This window comes from Pelmatolapia mariae, linkage group LG13 (assembly GCF_036321145.2).
Source record: "Pelmatolapia mariae isolate MD_Pm_ZW linkage group LG13, Pm_UMD_F_2, whole genome shotgun sequence".
NCBI lineage: Eukaryota > Metazoa > Chordata > Actinopteri > Cichliformes > Cichlidae > Pelmatolapia > Pelmatolapia mariae.
The window spans coordinates 2,137,453-2,155,303 of record NC_086238.1 but is presented as its reverse complement, the minus strand read 5'-3'; the positions used below and the strand labels follow the sequence as shown (position 1 = coordinate 2,155,303).

At 39.4% G+C, this 17,851-nt stretch overlaps 1 protein-coding gene across 1 annotated transcript in view; it reads right to left on the bottom strand.

Annotated features, from left to right (window-relative positions):
- The window catches only part of LOC134639737 (homeobox protein Meis1), an 82,300-nt gene that overhangs the window by 14,396 nt on the left and 50,053 nt on the right, over positions 1 to 17,851 (bottom strand). The window contains exon 9 of the mRNA XM_063491113.1: positions 8,455 to 8,531. Within this exon, the coding sequence (XP_063347183.1) occupies positions 8,455 to 8,531 (77 nt within the window). The remainder of the gene's footprint in view (positions 1 to 8,454; positions 8,532 to 17,851) is intronic.

Below are 17,851 nucleotides of genomic sequence, written 5' to 3'. Positions count from 1 at the left end.
GTTGTGGGGCCAATGTTTTCTTCTTTAGAGACAGTGTAATGATTATATTACACTGTCTCTAAAGGCCCTATGCACTGGGTCTGTAGAGAAGATGCGTTAACTTACACATAACCTTGGGGTTAGCTGTGACACTACGATGAACATGGAGATATAAAAACAATATAGAACACAGCTGACAAGTAGGGTTGAAGTAAGGTCATGCAGGAGTAATGTGATCAGATTATTTGCCTGTAGCTTTCTTGTTATTAATTAGGAGGCCTGTATTTCGATTTAGCTTAACATATAAGTATTTATCAGGAGGCAGTCTCCAAATGCTTGCACAGCTATTTACAGACACACCCACTGAAAAACATACACATTAAGTAAATGCAGGTCTGCAAATACAGCCCCTAATAACACGAGGTGGATTAGCAGGATCCAGCGCCGCATATGGAGGAAAACTTAAGAAAACAGTGTGAAATTTAAAAGGAGCTTTAGACTGAGAACAGCCATGGGGTCACTTAATCCCCATTACGGCACACACATAAAATACAAGCATGTAAGGATACACGCACACATACACACACTCCCTGTTGCTCTCCTCCCCAAGAGCCCAGTGTCCATTAAGAGAGCCATGAATCTAGTACTAAAGCTGGTTTTACAGAGTGGAGCAACAGGACGGGTAACCATTCACACACAAACTGGAGAGGAGCGCTGTGTGTGTTTAGTGTGTTATGTGTGTGTGTGTCCATGACAACCAGGTGCCTCTCAGACGTATATGGAGGAAATGTTGGCCACTTGAAAAACATACATGAACTCACTGGCTCTGACTTTGCTGGCTTTGCAATTCCTGTCGACTTCTATATAGGACTTGCCAAAAGGCAAAATCTAAACAGAGGGTGGGAGAAACAGGATTAAGAAAAAAGTGTTCACAATACCAGAAGACAAAAAACCAAGACAAAGACAGAGAAAAGAAATTAAAAGGGAGTCTGCAGCTGTCACATGTGACCCCAGTCCCTCTCTTTATCTCTGTTCCTGCTTCCCTTCACACACATTCAGACAGTCTTGGACTCAGTGAGCCAGTCATCCATCAATGCCAAAGAGAGGGTATGGCTTGAAGCCTGGCTTTACCCAGAAACAACATGGCTGTCCTGCACACTGCCCACTCCGCAAACACCAGTGGACAGAGCATGTGTCCTTTAGCCTTTGGGCTTAGATCGAAATGTGTTTATGTGTGTGTGTGAGTCTCTGCGTGTTGCTCTTTGTGAATGTGCAACGCTCTGTTAGCAGCACTCCACTTTTCTGTGTTTATGAAGGTTTCATGGGCAAGGTTGCATATGTATTTGCTTTAAAAAAAACAAATACAGTGTGTGTTTTTCTTCCCCGTGTACACAAACACACCAACTTAACATGCACACACACAAACACACAAAAATCTCAGTCAGAGAGAGATGACCACCGTGTCACACAGAGACAGTATTGCTGACAGGGCTTGCAGTGGGGACTGTTGCAAACACACAGTGGTTGACCTAAATCCCCCCATACTGCCCGTGTCATATCCTGTCTCTGCGCGTGTCACTTCCACCCGCTGGCTCACAGCGGCTATCGCTATGGGGATCCCTCTGAGTGCCCAGAAACTAGCAGAGGCAGCAGACATCTACAGTCAGCAAATACAAAAGAAGGAGTGAAAGTAAAGAAAAGGAGCAATATTTTTGACATGACAGCTTCTAATGCATTTTTAAAATTTACATACTGACATTTAAATTTACCTTTTTAATGTCAGCTTACCTACTTTAGTAAATGCATATACAATTTCAGGATTTAATCAAAAGAAACAAAAATCCAGTTGCTAGAACATTTTACCACTACTGTAATAATCGTTAAACACGGGTGTCCGATCCAGTTCATCTCACCAACACTGGCTGGCAACTGCCACGTGTGTCAGTGCCGGCAGAAACATTCTCATTTTATGCTTTGTCAACAAATCCCCTACATGGAACCGTCACATATTTTAATTGCATAAAATCACTGTCAGTCCTCTGTCTGTTAATTGTGGGAGAAGCTGTCCTATTTTTCTCGATATTTAACTTTGGCACGCAGCACTTGCTCGCCGTCCTGCTGGTTCACTTCACAGTAGTGTTTGATCAACATGAGAAAACATTAGCGTGAGAACAACAACAACTGACTAATGGTGGCGAGTACGGCAGCGACCATGTGTGCTTCAACACAGATCCCTGGCATTCACATTGCGCCGCCTTTCATGTTTTGGACTACCCCCTCCTCTACAACAAAAGGAGGTTTAAAAAGCAAGAGAGAGGAGTGGGGATAAAAAAAAGGAGGGGAATAAAAAAAGAAAGGGAGAGGGGCGAATGAAGGGAAATGCAGGTTTGGCCTAGGGCAGCGTGCTGTGATGTAAGAGAAATAGAGAAAGTGAGGGGAAGAAAGAGGGCAGTAGGGGTGAGGAGAAATGGTGTTTTTTGTAGTCAGTCATTGCACATGGACACCTATTTGAGTGTGCAGACACACATGCGCGCGTGTGTCTACACACACTTTTGTTGACATAATACAGTAAAGACAGGGTTGTGTCTGCACAGGCTAAAGTTTCCTGTATGGAACTATTGTTAGCAACAGACTTCAAACCAAGGGAAGAAAATATTGTTCTTGAAATTATTTTCACATTTTTCCTCAGTGTTGAAATCTTAGGCTGAGGTCACATCTAGTGAAAAGTGTGCAAGTGCGTGTGTGTCTTTTGGGGGGGGTTCCTGTAATGTCAAGGAGTTTCAGGCTGAAGCAGCTTGACACAGCTGCAGTGTACGAAACAAGCTTCGGGGCATAGACTGAAACTTGGCCTGCTAATTCCAAAACACACAAACACACACCTCAGAAGACTTTCTGTGAACAAGTTCCAGCATCTCTCTCTTTAGCCTGTCAGCTTGCAGAACACTGAAACTTGTTGTCATCTGCTCCCATTATTTCAACTTATTAACACAGTTTATTCTTCTTCCAATAGGTGGATCTTTTGCCATTTTGGTAATCAATTCTTCCAGATATTAAAGCATTTTCTTCAAAGTGAGTCCTTTCGTGTGTGTTTGTGTGTGTATTTGTGTATTTAATGGCAACGTTTTCCAGATGCATTAATTACATTTTAACTACTTTAAGTAGTGACAAAACAGACTGGACACACAATGTGAATGCCTTATTGAGCAGGAAATATGCATGGCAAATAGAGGAGGTAAGATTTAAACCTAGATTTGCCTTCATATGCTTTAGAGGCTTTCACACCACCTAACCTGACATTCTTGTTCTTCCATTAACGTTTTTTGCGGTCTAACAACATCTCAATTCCAGAGCAACATTACTGTAACTCAAAAACAAAACAAAAATTAGATCTTCAACCTAAGTTGAATTAACCAATTTATTAGGTAAAAATAATAAACAGCAAGTGCTTCTTGTCATTCTTCTTTGCATGTTTTTCCTCTCACCTTGCTCCACTTATCTTTCCTCCCTTACTTGCTCACTCCCCTTCCCTTCTTTCACCTCTTCCTCTATGTTCCCCCTGCCTGTGCTTTCAGAAACCCGATAAGCAGCATATGTATGTGCCATGCCCCCCTTTCCTAAGTAGCCCGAACGTCCGTCCACTCTGGCCTTTTAAATACTACCTCTCTTTCTCATTCTCTCTCCCTCACTCTCACTCTGTGCATGCTTTTAAGACGTTCGTAAAAGGAGGTCTTATTGACAAAACAATTGCTCGGCGGGGCTTAAACACTGCCTTTAAAGGGGTATTATTAAATTGCAGGCAGGAAGGGGAGGGGCAGCCAACAAGGGAAACCTGATGACCTCGCCATCGATTTTTACATCACTGGAGCGTTAGGAGAACTTAGCACAGAGATACTGACTGTATCCAGAGAAACAGAGAGTACAGAGAGCGAGAGAGAAAAAAAAAAAAAAAAAGACATTTTATATGTTACGCATGGAGCTTTTAGCTCTTGGCTCAGTCCAGAATGATGTAATTGTTTGAGCAGGTAAAAGGTTGTATTGTGAAAGAACATGTCCATACTATGGTTGCCGACAGATATAAACACGGGTCTATCGGCAGATCTAAATCGAATTATTCCTCGACTTCTTTCTTTACCAATCAACTGATCCAGCTATCTTTATATCGCATGCTGAGGAGAGGTCAGTTATGAATCCGTCTCCTTGAGACATGAGAATTATTTCCCCCTATGGCTCCATCCCAGGATTGCTTTTGTTTTGTTGACATGCCTCTGAAAAACATAACCAAACAGTTTGGACAGTGTAATCCATCTCTCACTTAGTAGAACATATGCGCTCGTGTTCCTAAAGTACATGCACTCGAAGAAACAAAAGAACTTCTCCTTTTGAATTTTTTTTTTTCACTATCATAATTGCAATGCAAATAAAAGCCTGAAAGATTTGTTTGATTTTGCACACAGATTTTATCTCTTTTCTGTCACGCTGTTTGCTTTTGTCATGCAACACCAGGCCTGTGAGGTGGCAGCAGTTTGTGTGTAAGTTTTACAGCTCAGTGAAATAAGATGAGATAAAAAGCAAAAACTTTTTGTAGCCCAAAATTATTAGAAGACTAAAATAATACTGGAACAAAAAACAGATTAAATTTACTTTGTTTTTGTTTTTTTAAACACCACAACATAATGCATACTATAAAATACTAAAAACTATAAAAAAAAAAAAACTTTCTTTGTGGTTGATTTATTCTTTAGAATTTACAGTACAGGTTTGTTAATGAACTTTTAACATCATAAGCATTCACATGGGTGAGTGCTCTTTGTGACATACTATACTGCTCTATAAAGTCTATGGGAGACTTTGCACTTATGTTTTAATGTACATCATTCTGTTACTCGTTTATGCCAGGGGGTGCGAGAGATTTCCGTGTGCTATAGAATATTCTTAAATTCTCTGTATATGATTCTGCTTTGTAAATGTGAACATGTATTGCCACACACACACACGCACACTTTTGCCATTCAAATTGAGATTCCCTGGTGCAGCGTATTTCTGCCAATAATTCATGAGTGATCTGCGCCCCTTGCCGGCCTTTAGCATTTTTATTTAATCTGCTGAGCCCTACCGCGTGCTCACTCATCAATAATGCACACCAACATGTGTGTTAACACATCTATGGTGCGGGAGAGAGAGGGAGAGTATATGGTTGTATTGCAGTGTGCGATTATGCAATATATGTGAGGTAACACACATTGTACAGTACAATAAAGAGATTGTATGTGTCTATGTTGATGCAGGGGAAGAAAGGAAGAGTTTGTGTTCTTAATGTTCTGACAAGAGTTTTTCTTTGTCAGTTGTTAAGTCGTCCCCTGTTGGGACAATAAACACGGATCATGGATGACCCCGGTTCATCCTGAGCTGTTTAACATGAATTCATTGCCCATGGCCTGCATGTGACTGTGAAACACACTCCCACTAGGCGTTTTATGCTTTCGGAAGTCTTCTTTGGTCTGATTTTCACAGTTGTAGACCTGATCTGGTGCAAGCGAACACACGAGATGTGAAGCGCGTTTGTGTACTCATTTGTATATATGTCTGTGAGTACGGTTTTCCAAAGCACTGACAAACAGAATCACATCTAGGAAAATTGACTTCACTAAATCAGTGGGTCAGGAGGTAACATCACTGGGGGTTGCTATGGAGACACCCAATGACGGGGCTTCCCAACCAGCACAACAACATGACTGTGAAATGGCAGTTCCCCTAACGTAACCCCTCGCTCTCTATTACTCTGTCATTGTCTTTCTTTCGTTTGTTTCTATCATCTTTTTCCCCCTCTTCCACTTCTGCTTATCCTCTTTTCTCTTCTCTCTTTTTTTGGTCAGTTTCTTTGTCTTTATCTCTTTGTCACTCCATGTTTTCACTTTATTGTTTTCCTTGATCACCCTTCCATGCCACACTGTACTGCTCGCTTGCTCAAACAACCGAACCATGCATGGAAATATGCCTGTGGACAAGCATGTACACACATACACACGCACGTATACAACAAAATGTGAGGGGGCAGCGGGATCCCAGCATGGAGGGTTTAACAGCTAATACCCCTTAGATTAACCACCCCCGGTCCCTCTCTTTTAAACACACACACACAGACACACACATCTTCTACAAACCAAGATTAACCTCCTACGATTTACACAGTGTGTGTTGGTATTGCACAAATACACATGCATACACACCTTCGGGGTGTGTTGCTATTCCCCTACCAATAAATATAACAAACAGATTGAGAACACACAGTCAGTATTAAGTGACCAAGCTACTGTTCATGTGACTGTCTGTGACTCACACACAGACACAGGCGTGTGTGCACACAGAGTTTGGCTTTATCTCAGCTGTAAGGATTGATCCCCATGGATTTCAGAGGGGTCACGTGATCTGATAACCTCTAGGATTCCCCCTGGTCAGGAGACCTTTTTTCACCAGTATGTGTGTGTATTGTTTTTGGCCTGGTATAAAATGAATTCTCCAAAGACTGATACATCATACCCTAATCTAACGTCTGTCTGTCTCTGAGGTCTCAGATTGAACAATGGCTGGGAATAATGTTAACATCATTAGGCCACTGGTAATGGGGAGTTATCATGTCTCATCTCCTTTTCTTCCCTTCTCCCTTTCTCCTTCTCTTCATCTATTTTTCACTGTCTGCCTCTTCAACTCTCACTCCTCCTCTTTGCTTTTTCTGCAGTCTCCACTTTCATGCTCCTACCAAGCAAACTCACTGATACTTTCAAGGATTATTTTAAGGGCTGCTTAGATCAAACACCCTCTGCAAGGGCCTTGCCTTGGTTACCCAGACTCGAGCCCCTTTAATTAGACATGGCTAATAACACTAAGCATGTGCTGATAGCCATCTCTCTGATAAGACTAGCCGCAAAAGGACACAGGGCCTCCTTTTACCTTTTACAGTGTTACCTAAGGTTAAAATGGATACTTAGCAACCTTATTTTATGGCTCAGTCCGTGCCCAATTAACAGGCCAGTTGGCACTTACAGAGCAGTAATTTGCAGAGGCCAGTTAGCAATCAGCCTGTCCGCTAATATGCTAGGCTCCTTGCTAACAAGGACATCTTCAAATGCCTTGTTAAAAAATAAGTACTAAATAATAACAATAATATATGGTTATTTTGTTCTCTGACTGACTTTCGTTCACTTTGTACTCTGACTGCAGGCTTTTGGTTCCCAGAGTTTGCGAAAGTAATTGGATGCAGTTCCTTTGGCTATCACGCTGTTCTCCCGTAGAATCAGCTCCCAGTTTAAATTCAGAAGACAGGCCTTAAAATTTTCCTTTTTAATCACAGGGCTGGAGCAGGTGACCCTGCCCATGCCTTAGTATGCTGATGCGGGTTTGGGCTGCTGGGGGACTTCCCATCTTCTCCACTCCCTTATTTTCACTCTTGATGCATTTATATGCCACTATTGGATCATTAACCTTTATCTACTCTCTTCCATAGTTTGTGCTTTATCCTCGTCTCTTTGTGCTCTTTCCCCCCTTTTCTTTTACTCCTCACCTTCATGTTAAAAGAGAGTTTATTGTCTGATTTCTGGTATTTTCTGTCTAATATTGTAGGATCCATACCTTAGTATATAAAGCACCTTGAGGTGACCATTGTTGGGATTTGGAGCTACACAAATACATTTGTATTGGATTGAACTGAGTTGTTAAGACAAAGGTAACTGAACTTCTTAGAGGATTTTTTTTTTATCCAAATCAGAATATACAGTGTTTCCTTTTCGTATTTTACTTTTCAAATAATTTGCAGTACTACAGACTTCAGGATAATTTGCAAAAGAAAAAAGAGAGGAAAATTCAGGATAACAGAGTGTATAAAGTGAATAAATGTATGTTTTAAAAATTTACAAAGAGCAGATGAATGTTAAATGATGTTCTCCAAGTGTTTAAAACAAATGCTAATCACAGTTAAAGGTAAGCCTACAAAAAGCCGCAAACCCCAAAATAAGACAGCCAAAGTAAAACCCTATAATTAGTCTCAGAGCAGCCACTTTTCAAGTAATCATTCTTTTATAAGTTGTGCATCTTGGATGATTTTATTGGATGTTTTCAGATAGTAGTTTGATTCTTAATTAACATGGATTCTCATGTTTGGGCCGAGTTAGGCTGTTGGTTTGGAAAATCACTCCAGGCCATATCTCTTTAGATGGATTGATCTAGGTGAGGATGATTCAGTAAATGGTGTGTGTGTGTGTGTGTGTGTGTGTGTGTGTGTGTGTGTGCGCGCGCGCGCGCGCGCGTGTGTGTGTGTGTGTGTGTGTGTGTGTGTGTGTGTGTGTGTGTGTGTGTGTGTGTGTGTGTGTGTGATGAAAATAGAGGTGGAGTGGAGGCATTAATTCTAATCATCAAGAACTGGGATAGCCTGGGGGGTCAAACTCCTGAAATCGACTGCATGTAAACTCTGAAATGACTTACCAGTTGTTCACTTGTAGGATCGTGAGTCCTGTGTCCTGCGCCAGCTGTTTCTTCTGTTCTTCCGATGGGTAGGGATGCTGCAGGAGACAGAGATACTTTGAGAAAAGGCTGACCGCAAATTGTTTAATGAAGCTTCTTGTTTTTTTTAAAAAGGCTTTGATGTGCCTTTTAACAGGGAAGGAGATGGTGCAGGGCACAGGTTACACATACACAGTCGCACATACAAAACCATGCGCTGTAATGAGACCTAGAAAATGAGATGTGTGCTCATGCTCATTGGTGCATAGGTGTCAGTATGTGCCTGTGTGTATGTCTATGTATACTGTAAGTACATCTGAGTGTGTGCACATTAATGTGCCACCCCCTCCGATCATTAATGGAATATGAAATCTTGTAATTAATGGCAGCCAAAAAGGCAAGCCAATTAGAAAGTTAAGTGAAGTGGAGAACCAGCTCTAGTAATTAGGCAGCCTCTTACACAAATATATTCGCGTCAATGGCCCCCCTTTCACCCCGCTGCATATGTAATCAGAGAGTGGGGAATATGTAACATTAAGCCGATGAAATAGAGACAAGAGGATGTAAAACTCGCGTCTTTATTGCTGCTGGTTGCTTTTATCCTTATTACAGTGTGTACAATAACATGACTCTGTTAAGTTTGTCTTTTTGTTGCAATTATTTCTATGGCTTAACTGCGCAATATGATCCTTATCCCCAAAATTAAAGAATGCCACCAAAACATATCATTCAATGCTGTGTCGAGTCTTATATCGGGTGGAGGGCGAAAAAGTAATACGCATACACCCAATAAACTTTCATTTTTTGTAACTCTTAATATGTTTTAATCAAACTGCATCACCTTGATTTTAGAAGACATCCGTTTTTCACTCATTTGTGCAACAATAATATTAACAGGTAAAAGATAAAAGATCCTTCCTCCTTATTTTAGGATCCAAATCGGAATCTGAATGATTTTTTATTCATTTGAAGACTAACGAATGCATCATGGACACGAAAAGCCCGAAGTGACTTCTAAAGTCAATGTTTAAATATAAACCAGTGACTGTGACCCCTCCTATCAAGAAGCCAGCTGAGAACAGTTAAATTTGAGCCACCTGTTTAAATATATAGAATGAATAAATTGGATAAATGCAAACTTGGGGAGTGTGTTGATTTATATTGGAGTAGGGGGTATCACAGTTGCACGGAGCCTTGTTCATGGAGTACAATGTGCTGTTCATGACTCAGACAAGACATGGACTGTGCAGTATGGCATAGGCAGGCTGTAAAAGAGGAGAAGAGGAGGGAGGGGAAAGGGAGCGATGGAGAGAATAGATTGTTGAAAGGCTAGCACAAACTGGAGAGCTATCTATAATCCAAAAGACCGTGTATACATTTACAGAAGGGATACATCAAAAACTAAACAGCATGAGGATAATCTGGCTTAATGATCCAGTCAGCACTATTTTAGCAGACTGCTTTTCAATGATTAAGTAGTAGTATTTAACAATGACTGTCTAAAAACTTTGAAAATTTTATGCTACTGACTTTAAAGAACAAATTCAAATATTTTTTAGGTTAATTTGCTCTCTTAAAAATAGGCCGAGTCGAGCTTAGAGTTACTGGCAGCGCTAACATGTGCTTCGCTAAAATCCCAAGTTATTGTGTTCAAAAACAGGCACCACACATATGGCTGCTGTATGATATTTGCAGTACATCTATCAAGGGTATGTCTCCTTGTTAGTCAATCAGATGTGCAAAATTAGTGCGGCGCCAGCTTTTTCATTTTTTCATTAAAGCTTTTTCAGTGCATAATGAACAGGATTGTGTTTAATGCTGGAACCACCCAGCACAGCGAGGGGAGACTGATTTTTTCCCAGTCTTCCCTTGTCCATGTGATTGGTTGCGGGGAATGGGAACACAAGGAGGCTAATTTCATGCACAAAGTTATAATTGCATGTCGCCTCTGGCCAAATTTGTGTCCAGTTCTTTTTTTACAACCATTTTTGTTCGCCTGTACGTGTGTGTGTGTTAGTGTGCAAATATGCATGTGAACTGCCCATACATATGCACACACACATACACACAGTGCTGTTTCAGTGTGCGTGCAAGATCCTCCATATTTTTGCCCAATCAGATAAAATCCAAAGGAAAATAACTGCAGAAAATCTGAGGCAGCACTTGCCTTCCTCTGTGGGTGAAAGTGAGAAAACATTATTCTTACGGCTTGTGTCATCCGATGCCCTGATGCATTGCTTCATATATCATATCTACACATACACTTCTGACATTTTAATCTCAGCTAATCATGTGAAAAACATGTCTCTCTTTGCAACAAAAAAGATGATTGAACATGAAAAGATCAATGTGTCTATTCTGCTTGTCACAGATCTGTGGAGTGTCTGCCTCGTGATATCAGGGGGATGCAGCCATGCCAGAGGCCACAATACAGCACAAATACACCCTGTTTCAATGTTTCCCTTCCTTCTAGCTTACCAGCACAGATACGCACTTACACAGACAGATGCATAAATAAAATACACAAACAGACAGTGTGTGTGACCATCTCGGTCTCAGCCTACAGTACTGGAAGAAAAATGTTCTCACAGCATTTCATTTGACACAAATCCTGCTAGTGGTAGAATATAATAAGTACATTTACTTAAGAATAAATATAAGCATAAGGTTGAGGTTCTTTTAATTTTTATACAATAATTAAATTAAATATATAAAGAAATGGTTAAAAGAAATCAGTCAGAAATAACGTCATTTATTCATTTATTCAGTGTCAATTTTTAAAAAAAATTATGAGTATTTTTATTGTTTACAGTTAAACGCATATTATGCTGATAACACAACTTCCAGGACAATCACTAGAACTTCAGTACTTGAGCACTGAGACTTCTACTTTACATAAGCAAACTCCTTTACAAGTTTTCACATACAAAAAAAGTCCTCACTTAATTTAAGAGTTTAGAGGAAGAGATAGCCATGAAGCCAGTACATTAAAACTGTTTTTCCCCTCCTTTTTTCCCTAAACCTCCAAATTAGCTCCTATCTGTCAAAACACTGTGATTTAGTTTCTTGCTGAGCAACAAGTCGGCCAGTTTTAATATTGTCTGTGAGCGATTCTGGTGTCTTAACGGCCTTTGGCTGAGGTTCAGCGGGTTGAGAGAGAGAGAAAGAGAGAGAGAGAGAGAGGCCTTTAGTGAGAAAAGCAATAACATGTTCTTTAAAAGAGCAGATGGAAAGTTTCTGCGCATCCTTCCCTCCCTTCCCTCTTTCCTCCGCCTATCTTAATGATATGTCTTCTCCAAATATACAGCTCCTTTCATGAGAATTTCCACCCTGCTCTCCACTGGGCTCTGAGCATGTGGGTGCCAGGAGGGGTGTGCGTTTTTGCTTCCTTCTCTTCTTTGTGTCTTATCAATCTGAGTATGTAAGAGTATGGGTGTACATTTCCGTTGTACATTTTGTTTGTCCGATAGAGTCAAAGATTTTACTTTGCTTTGCCCTGCAAGTTAATATGTGCACAGAATTGAATATGTTTCCCAAGCCACTGAGCTTGCGTGGTTTACAAGTAAGTTTAGCTGTGCATGGTCTGAATATGGTGTGTGTATGTATGTTTGCGTGCAGATCTGTGTGTGTGGGTGAGTAAGTAACAGAGCATCAGTAACATCCCCTCCCTGTCTGACCGTCTTCCTCTCTGACCTCCTCAGACAAGAACAAGAGCGGGATAGATAGAAGAAAGAAAGAGGAAGAGGGAAGAGGGAGGCAGGAGAGGAGACATGGAAATGGATATCTGGAGCCCCAGGGTTTAAAAAAGAGATAAGAGCATGAATATTCTGTAGGCCCCCTTTTTACTCCCCCGTCCCACCCATAACCCAAGAGAAAACTATTCTAGGCATGACGGTAGAAAAAAAAAAAAAAGTAAACTGTTACAGTTAACAATTAAACATACAACAAAATAGGAATTATATTACTTTTTCCAGATTTTTAAAAATATATTAAATAATTAAAAAAAAAAACACTTGAAATAAAGTATCATCAGGTTGAGCTGGTAATAAGGCTCTGAACACATACCACTGAAGTAAAATTTTAATTTTGTGAGGACTCGGATGGAAAAACTCCACAGATCTAAAAGTGACTTAAAGTAGCCATAATAAATTACTTAAGATATTAATGAAAGGGATGAAAAGTTGTTCTTTTAAAGACTAACATTTTTAAAGTTACCCGACCTAAGCTTCACACTAGCTACCCTGGTAAAAGTCTGATTTCATGTCCCGCATGTTGATTTAGTTTTGAGAAGCATTAAGTTATGGTAGCTTAGTATATGCACTGTAAAATGTAATTCTAGCTGTTTGTTATTTCAACATATTATTCTATATCAGTTTGACGATAGATGACTGAAGTTGTTGTTATAACATAGAATTACAAGTTAAAAACGTCCCAATTACACCAAAAAAAGCTAACTTGAAAACTCATGTCCAGCTAAATCAGAAACTTATGTGAACTTGACAATGCGGGTAAGTTGAGCACAGCAGGATTCAAAACTGCCTCACGTGACTGCTACCGAGGTGCATCATGGGGAATTGGCGGTTAACGACATGCTCACTTTACTTGGACGTTTTCTAATCGTCTTCTTTGGAATATGCTTTCAAGGTGAGTAACATTGGTTATAACTATAAGGAAAGAGAGCTACAAAAGTTGGAACATGTTTTGAATTTATGGCATGACGTGTGTTTTTCTCTTTTACCGAAATGTTTGCTTTAGCTAATGTAACTTTAGCCGACAAGGTCCAGCTTGTGTGTCATGACCAAACTTGACCTAATAAACTGACATATGGCCTTTTTTATGGGTTTAATGTGGCGCTGAGCAAATCACAAGTATTGTGCCGCTAGCTTTAAGGTTGTGCACTCACCCTGTTGCGATATTAGCAAGCTAACTCAGCTAATTAATAAAGCTTATTTCATATTGTCTCTGTACTTGTAAATTCCTTTCAAGTTCACAGGCTGTTGTATTTTGGTGGAAGTTCATTTTGGCAATATTTCCAATAACTGGCTGGGTTCAAAAAGACCTTTTTGGCAGGACTCGGATGCTTGTTGTCATCTGTTTATCCCTATGTAATCACTTAAGGTGTTATTAACTGCTGCATGCTAAGCTGCAAGAGTGCACTGAGGACTGAGACAAAATATGGTCTACAAACCAGCATTATATTAGTTTTTATCAGATAGTCCTCCAGTGTGCTTATTTTTTGCTTTAATTATATTGTGCAGTTATTTGTTACCCTGAAATGCTTTATGCTTAACAACAGTTCACTATTTTGACTTATTTTTGAACTCTTGTGATCAGTATGACTAGATTGTGTGAGTTTCCATACTAAACGAGCTGTAGTGATAAAATAATTGGCATCAGAGACACTGATTTTTGGCATGGTATACTGCAGAAGTTTTTTTTTTTTTTGCATAATTTACCTTTTAATTAAACTGCATTCTCTGTATTGTAACAAAACTAACATTGTTTATATGTCAGAAAATTAGCAAACATGAATAAATGGCGAAAACAATATAATTATAACATATATTTTTATTTTACTTATTTTAGGTCTGTGAAGCCAAACTTGATGCTGGGGATTTATTTTTGTCAGTGGAGTCAAATGGTAAGTTACAATTTGTGCATTTTGTCATACTGGAAACACCTCAGATTATATTGTAATTTAATAGCTCTGTAGAACAAATGATATAAAGATTGTAGTGTCAGGGTACTTCTTAAGAAGTAATATGGCACTATTGATGATCACATGCAGGTGGCATAAACTAAATATTCAGACGTGTTACCAACAAATGATTCATTAACAAAAGCAATGGAGCAGACTGTTTAGGTTCTTGTGGTTGTAATAACATCCATAACTGCAAGTTTGTCATTAATTTATTTTCACAGGTCTAGATGATCACATTTGACTTTGTCATTTAAATGAGGTGGACTTGCAAACTTTGCGCTCTTTGGGGTAAATTGCTGTCCACTACATATACACAGAATCTGCACAGTATTTCAGATCTAAAAAGGGAGTATGTAATGGACTTGCTGGCTTTAATGTAAAAAGCCTGTTGTGTAACTTTAATGAGGCAGTTGGACTAAAACAGTATTGCTCATCAAGGTAAACATCTGAGGAATAAGGAAACTGTTACTTGTCCTTTTACTCAGTGTTCTTTTAATCGCACGTTTACTAAAGTTTTACATCACATAAGTCATTTTCACAATCATTCTACTTTAAAAGATTTCAAGACAGAGCTTATTGTTCTCTGAGCTTCCTTGTTTGCTGAACGGCAGGTAAAGTGCATCTTTTTGTTTGTTTGCTTTTGTGTGTTTGTGTTTTCTCTAATGGGCCTCAGATGACTGTTTGCTTAAATTTGGGTCTCAAAGAATCTTTTTTTAATTCTGCCTGTACTCTCCACCCCTCTTCTTCTATTGCTCAGGTTGAAGCAGAATTTGCCCGTCTTACATCTGTTGACCTGAAAGGGTTCCTTTTTGCTGTGCTTGACCATTATGGAGAGGTTCGTGGAGCTGTACAAAATCAAGAGCGGCATAGAAAGGCTAACTAGGCTCATAAGATGCTTCGGAGATGATGTAAGTGTTCAACTGCGAAATCTAATCCTTTGTTTAAGTTTTAGGTTATCCAGTTCAACTGATGAACTCATTGAAAGAAAGCTGATAAGTAAAGTCTGTGATCATATTTCACAACTGGACATTTAGTGTGGTAACTTTTACAGAATCTATGTATATTGGTGGTAGGTTGGATATCATATTCTACTTGAATGTCCTGATAAGCCTGATTCAAAATCTCCAATGATAATCATATATTGATGGAATTATGCATCAAAAAGCTGTGAATTTGGAGCTGTCTACATGCTTCATAAACACTGTTTAAAAAGTGTTTTTGTTTTCTTTTTGACTTCTTTGACCAGAGCCCTACACAAAGGAAGAGGACAGAGGACCTCATTTTCTAAAGGAAGATCCCTCACACACTTTTAAGACTGTGAAGGTTAGCATTGTTTCTTTTAGTAAATTTAATAATGACAGCACCACAGTGGATTTTAAATTAAAAAGTACATGTGTACTTTTTCCTCACCAAATGTATTATTACAAGATCTTTGACACTGGATTTGGTCTGGGTTTCAGAGAAACTAACTGGCAAGCTAGCATTGATATTATTAGTGTCTTGTGTTTATTCATGTCTTCACCAGGGTCTTTGACATTTCGCTGCTGTACTGTTCACTTCAGCTTTACGTTTGATTTCTCACATTGTATATTGTAATGGCAGAGATATTAGGATATTTAAGGGGCTGCAGTGGCTGCTACAGCTGTGGGGGCAATACTTTGGTGAAATGTCCTGGACCCTGGAAAAGAGACTGTGTAGACTGGGTAAGCAATTAAAGGTTACTGGCCGAGAGTCATTGGGCAGCTGGGTAAAGGTGGATGTTGATATTCAGTGCCAATTATGCAACCTGTTCAGCCATGTCTATATGCTCTTTTTTCATGCTGTTAATATAGGGGGAAAAAATAAACTTTAATCAATAAACTGATTAAAGAAGCATTGTCTATGGAGCCATAATCTGATCCTGTAGTGTAGCTGCAGTTTGCACATTTCATGTATTCTCAGCCAGATTTGGTTTAGAGCACAGCCAATATTTAGCATAAGTAGATTTAAATTCACACACTGGTGATGGCAAGCTACATTGTAGCCACAGCCACCCTGGGGCGCACTGACAGAGGCGAGGCTGCCGGACACTGGCACCACCGGGCCCTCTGACCACCACCAGTAGGCAACAGGTGAAGTGTCTTGCCCAAGGACACAACGACTGAAACTGTCGGAGCCAGGGCTCGAACCGGCAACCTTCCAATTATAAGACGAACTGTCAACTCTTGAGTCACGATTCAGTCATCCACCCATGTGTGTGAATGACTGAATGTGTAAAGCACTTTGGAGTCCTTAGGGGACTAGTAAAGCACTATACAAATACAGGCCATTTACCATTTAAATTGAAAATTTTGTTTGAATTCTGCAATTGAAGACATGCTCAGTTATTTATGAACATGGTCTTTGTTTAAAGCAAGAAATGGATTTGTAACATGGGGGTGCATATCTCATTCTGAAAAAACTTTAACAACTAATAAGTGTTACCCAAAGCCAATCACCATCATCCAAAGCATCAGTATGGCTCTTCTTTGGAAAGACATGAATTGTTAAGCACACGGGATATTGTGTAATTGTAATTGTGTAATTTTTTTTTTTTTTTTGTCTTTGAACCCTTTTATAGCCGACAGGTATTGAAGACACGTTTTCTAAGAGGATGAAAGTTGGCATTGCGATGGTGAAAGAAGAAGACATCGATGTGTTGGTTGTCCTTGAGGCAGCAGTAATCCTGTCTAATCTGAGGGATGTCTCAAGTGCCATTTCCATGCTGATGGGCCTTCTTTTTGCCCTCAACATACACTATCCAAAGGAACTTAAGGACATCTTTGAAGTCATTCAGAACATCCTAATGAACATTGGTGGAAGGCAGTGCATCTCACTAGTGCATGGTCTAAGAAACAGACTCTTGCAGAAAGCCATGCAGAACTGTAATTGTATGATCCTTAGTGTTAAGGACAGTTTTTATTTTACTGTTTGTTTTTTTATTCTTGCAAGTTCTCATTCTCACTTTTGTATGTCACTAAATGACTACACTTTACATTCCAGATTAGACAATTACTCATTTGTTCATGGTTTAAGAAACTTATGTGAACAACAATATAATGGTGGACTCTGCAGATGCTTATCTCATGCAAGTCAGTAGTTTTTCCTTTGTTTTGCAATTGAGCAGACTCAAACTAATGTTTCTGAAATATCCATATTATCAAATGTTTCAGAAGCATGCAGTCATTTTCAGAGATATTGGTTCTGTGGAATTTGTTGCAATTGTAAACGAAGACAAATACAAGAGTTTGATGTCTTAGTTGTTATAAACTGATCTTTACTGTCACTTATCAAAGGTTTTGTACTATTTTAATATTTCAAGTTTTATGCTAACAGGTGTGACTGAGCACAATGAAGTTTAAAAATTTTGTAAATGTAAAGAATAACTTTTCTAAAATAGCAAGTGTCCCGTTGATACATTACATTAATGCAGACTTTATGTTGTTACTTCACAAGAATCACTACTGCTCCTAGAGTATTGGTCAGAATTTCATCTTCACCCAAACTGGGCTCAAGACCAAGTTCAAATTTATTGTTTCACAGGGAGCAGTCTTTGAGTTTTGATGGATTGTGAGCCTGATGAGCTACGTCACTGATTTTTCTGTTTCTCAGATGACTAAGATGGCACAATAAATGGTGAATGTTGGGTGCTCATGAGTA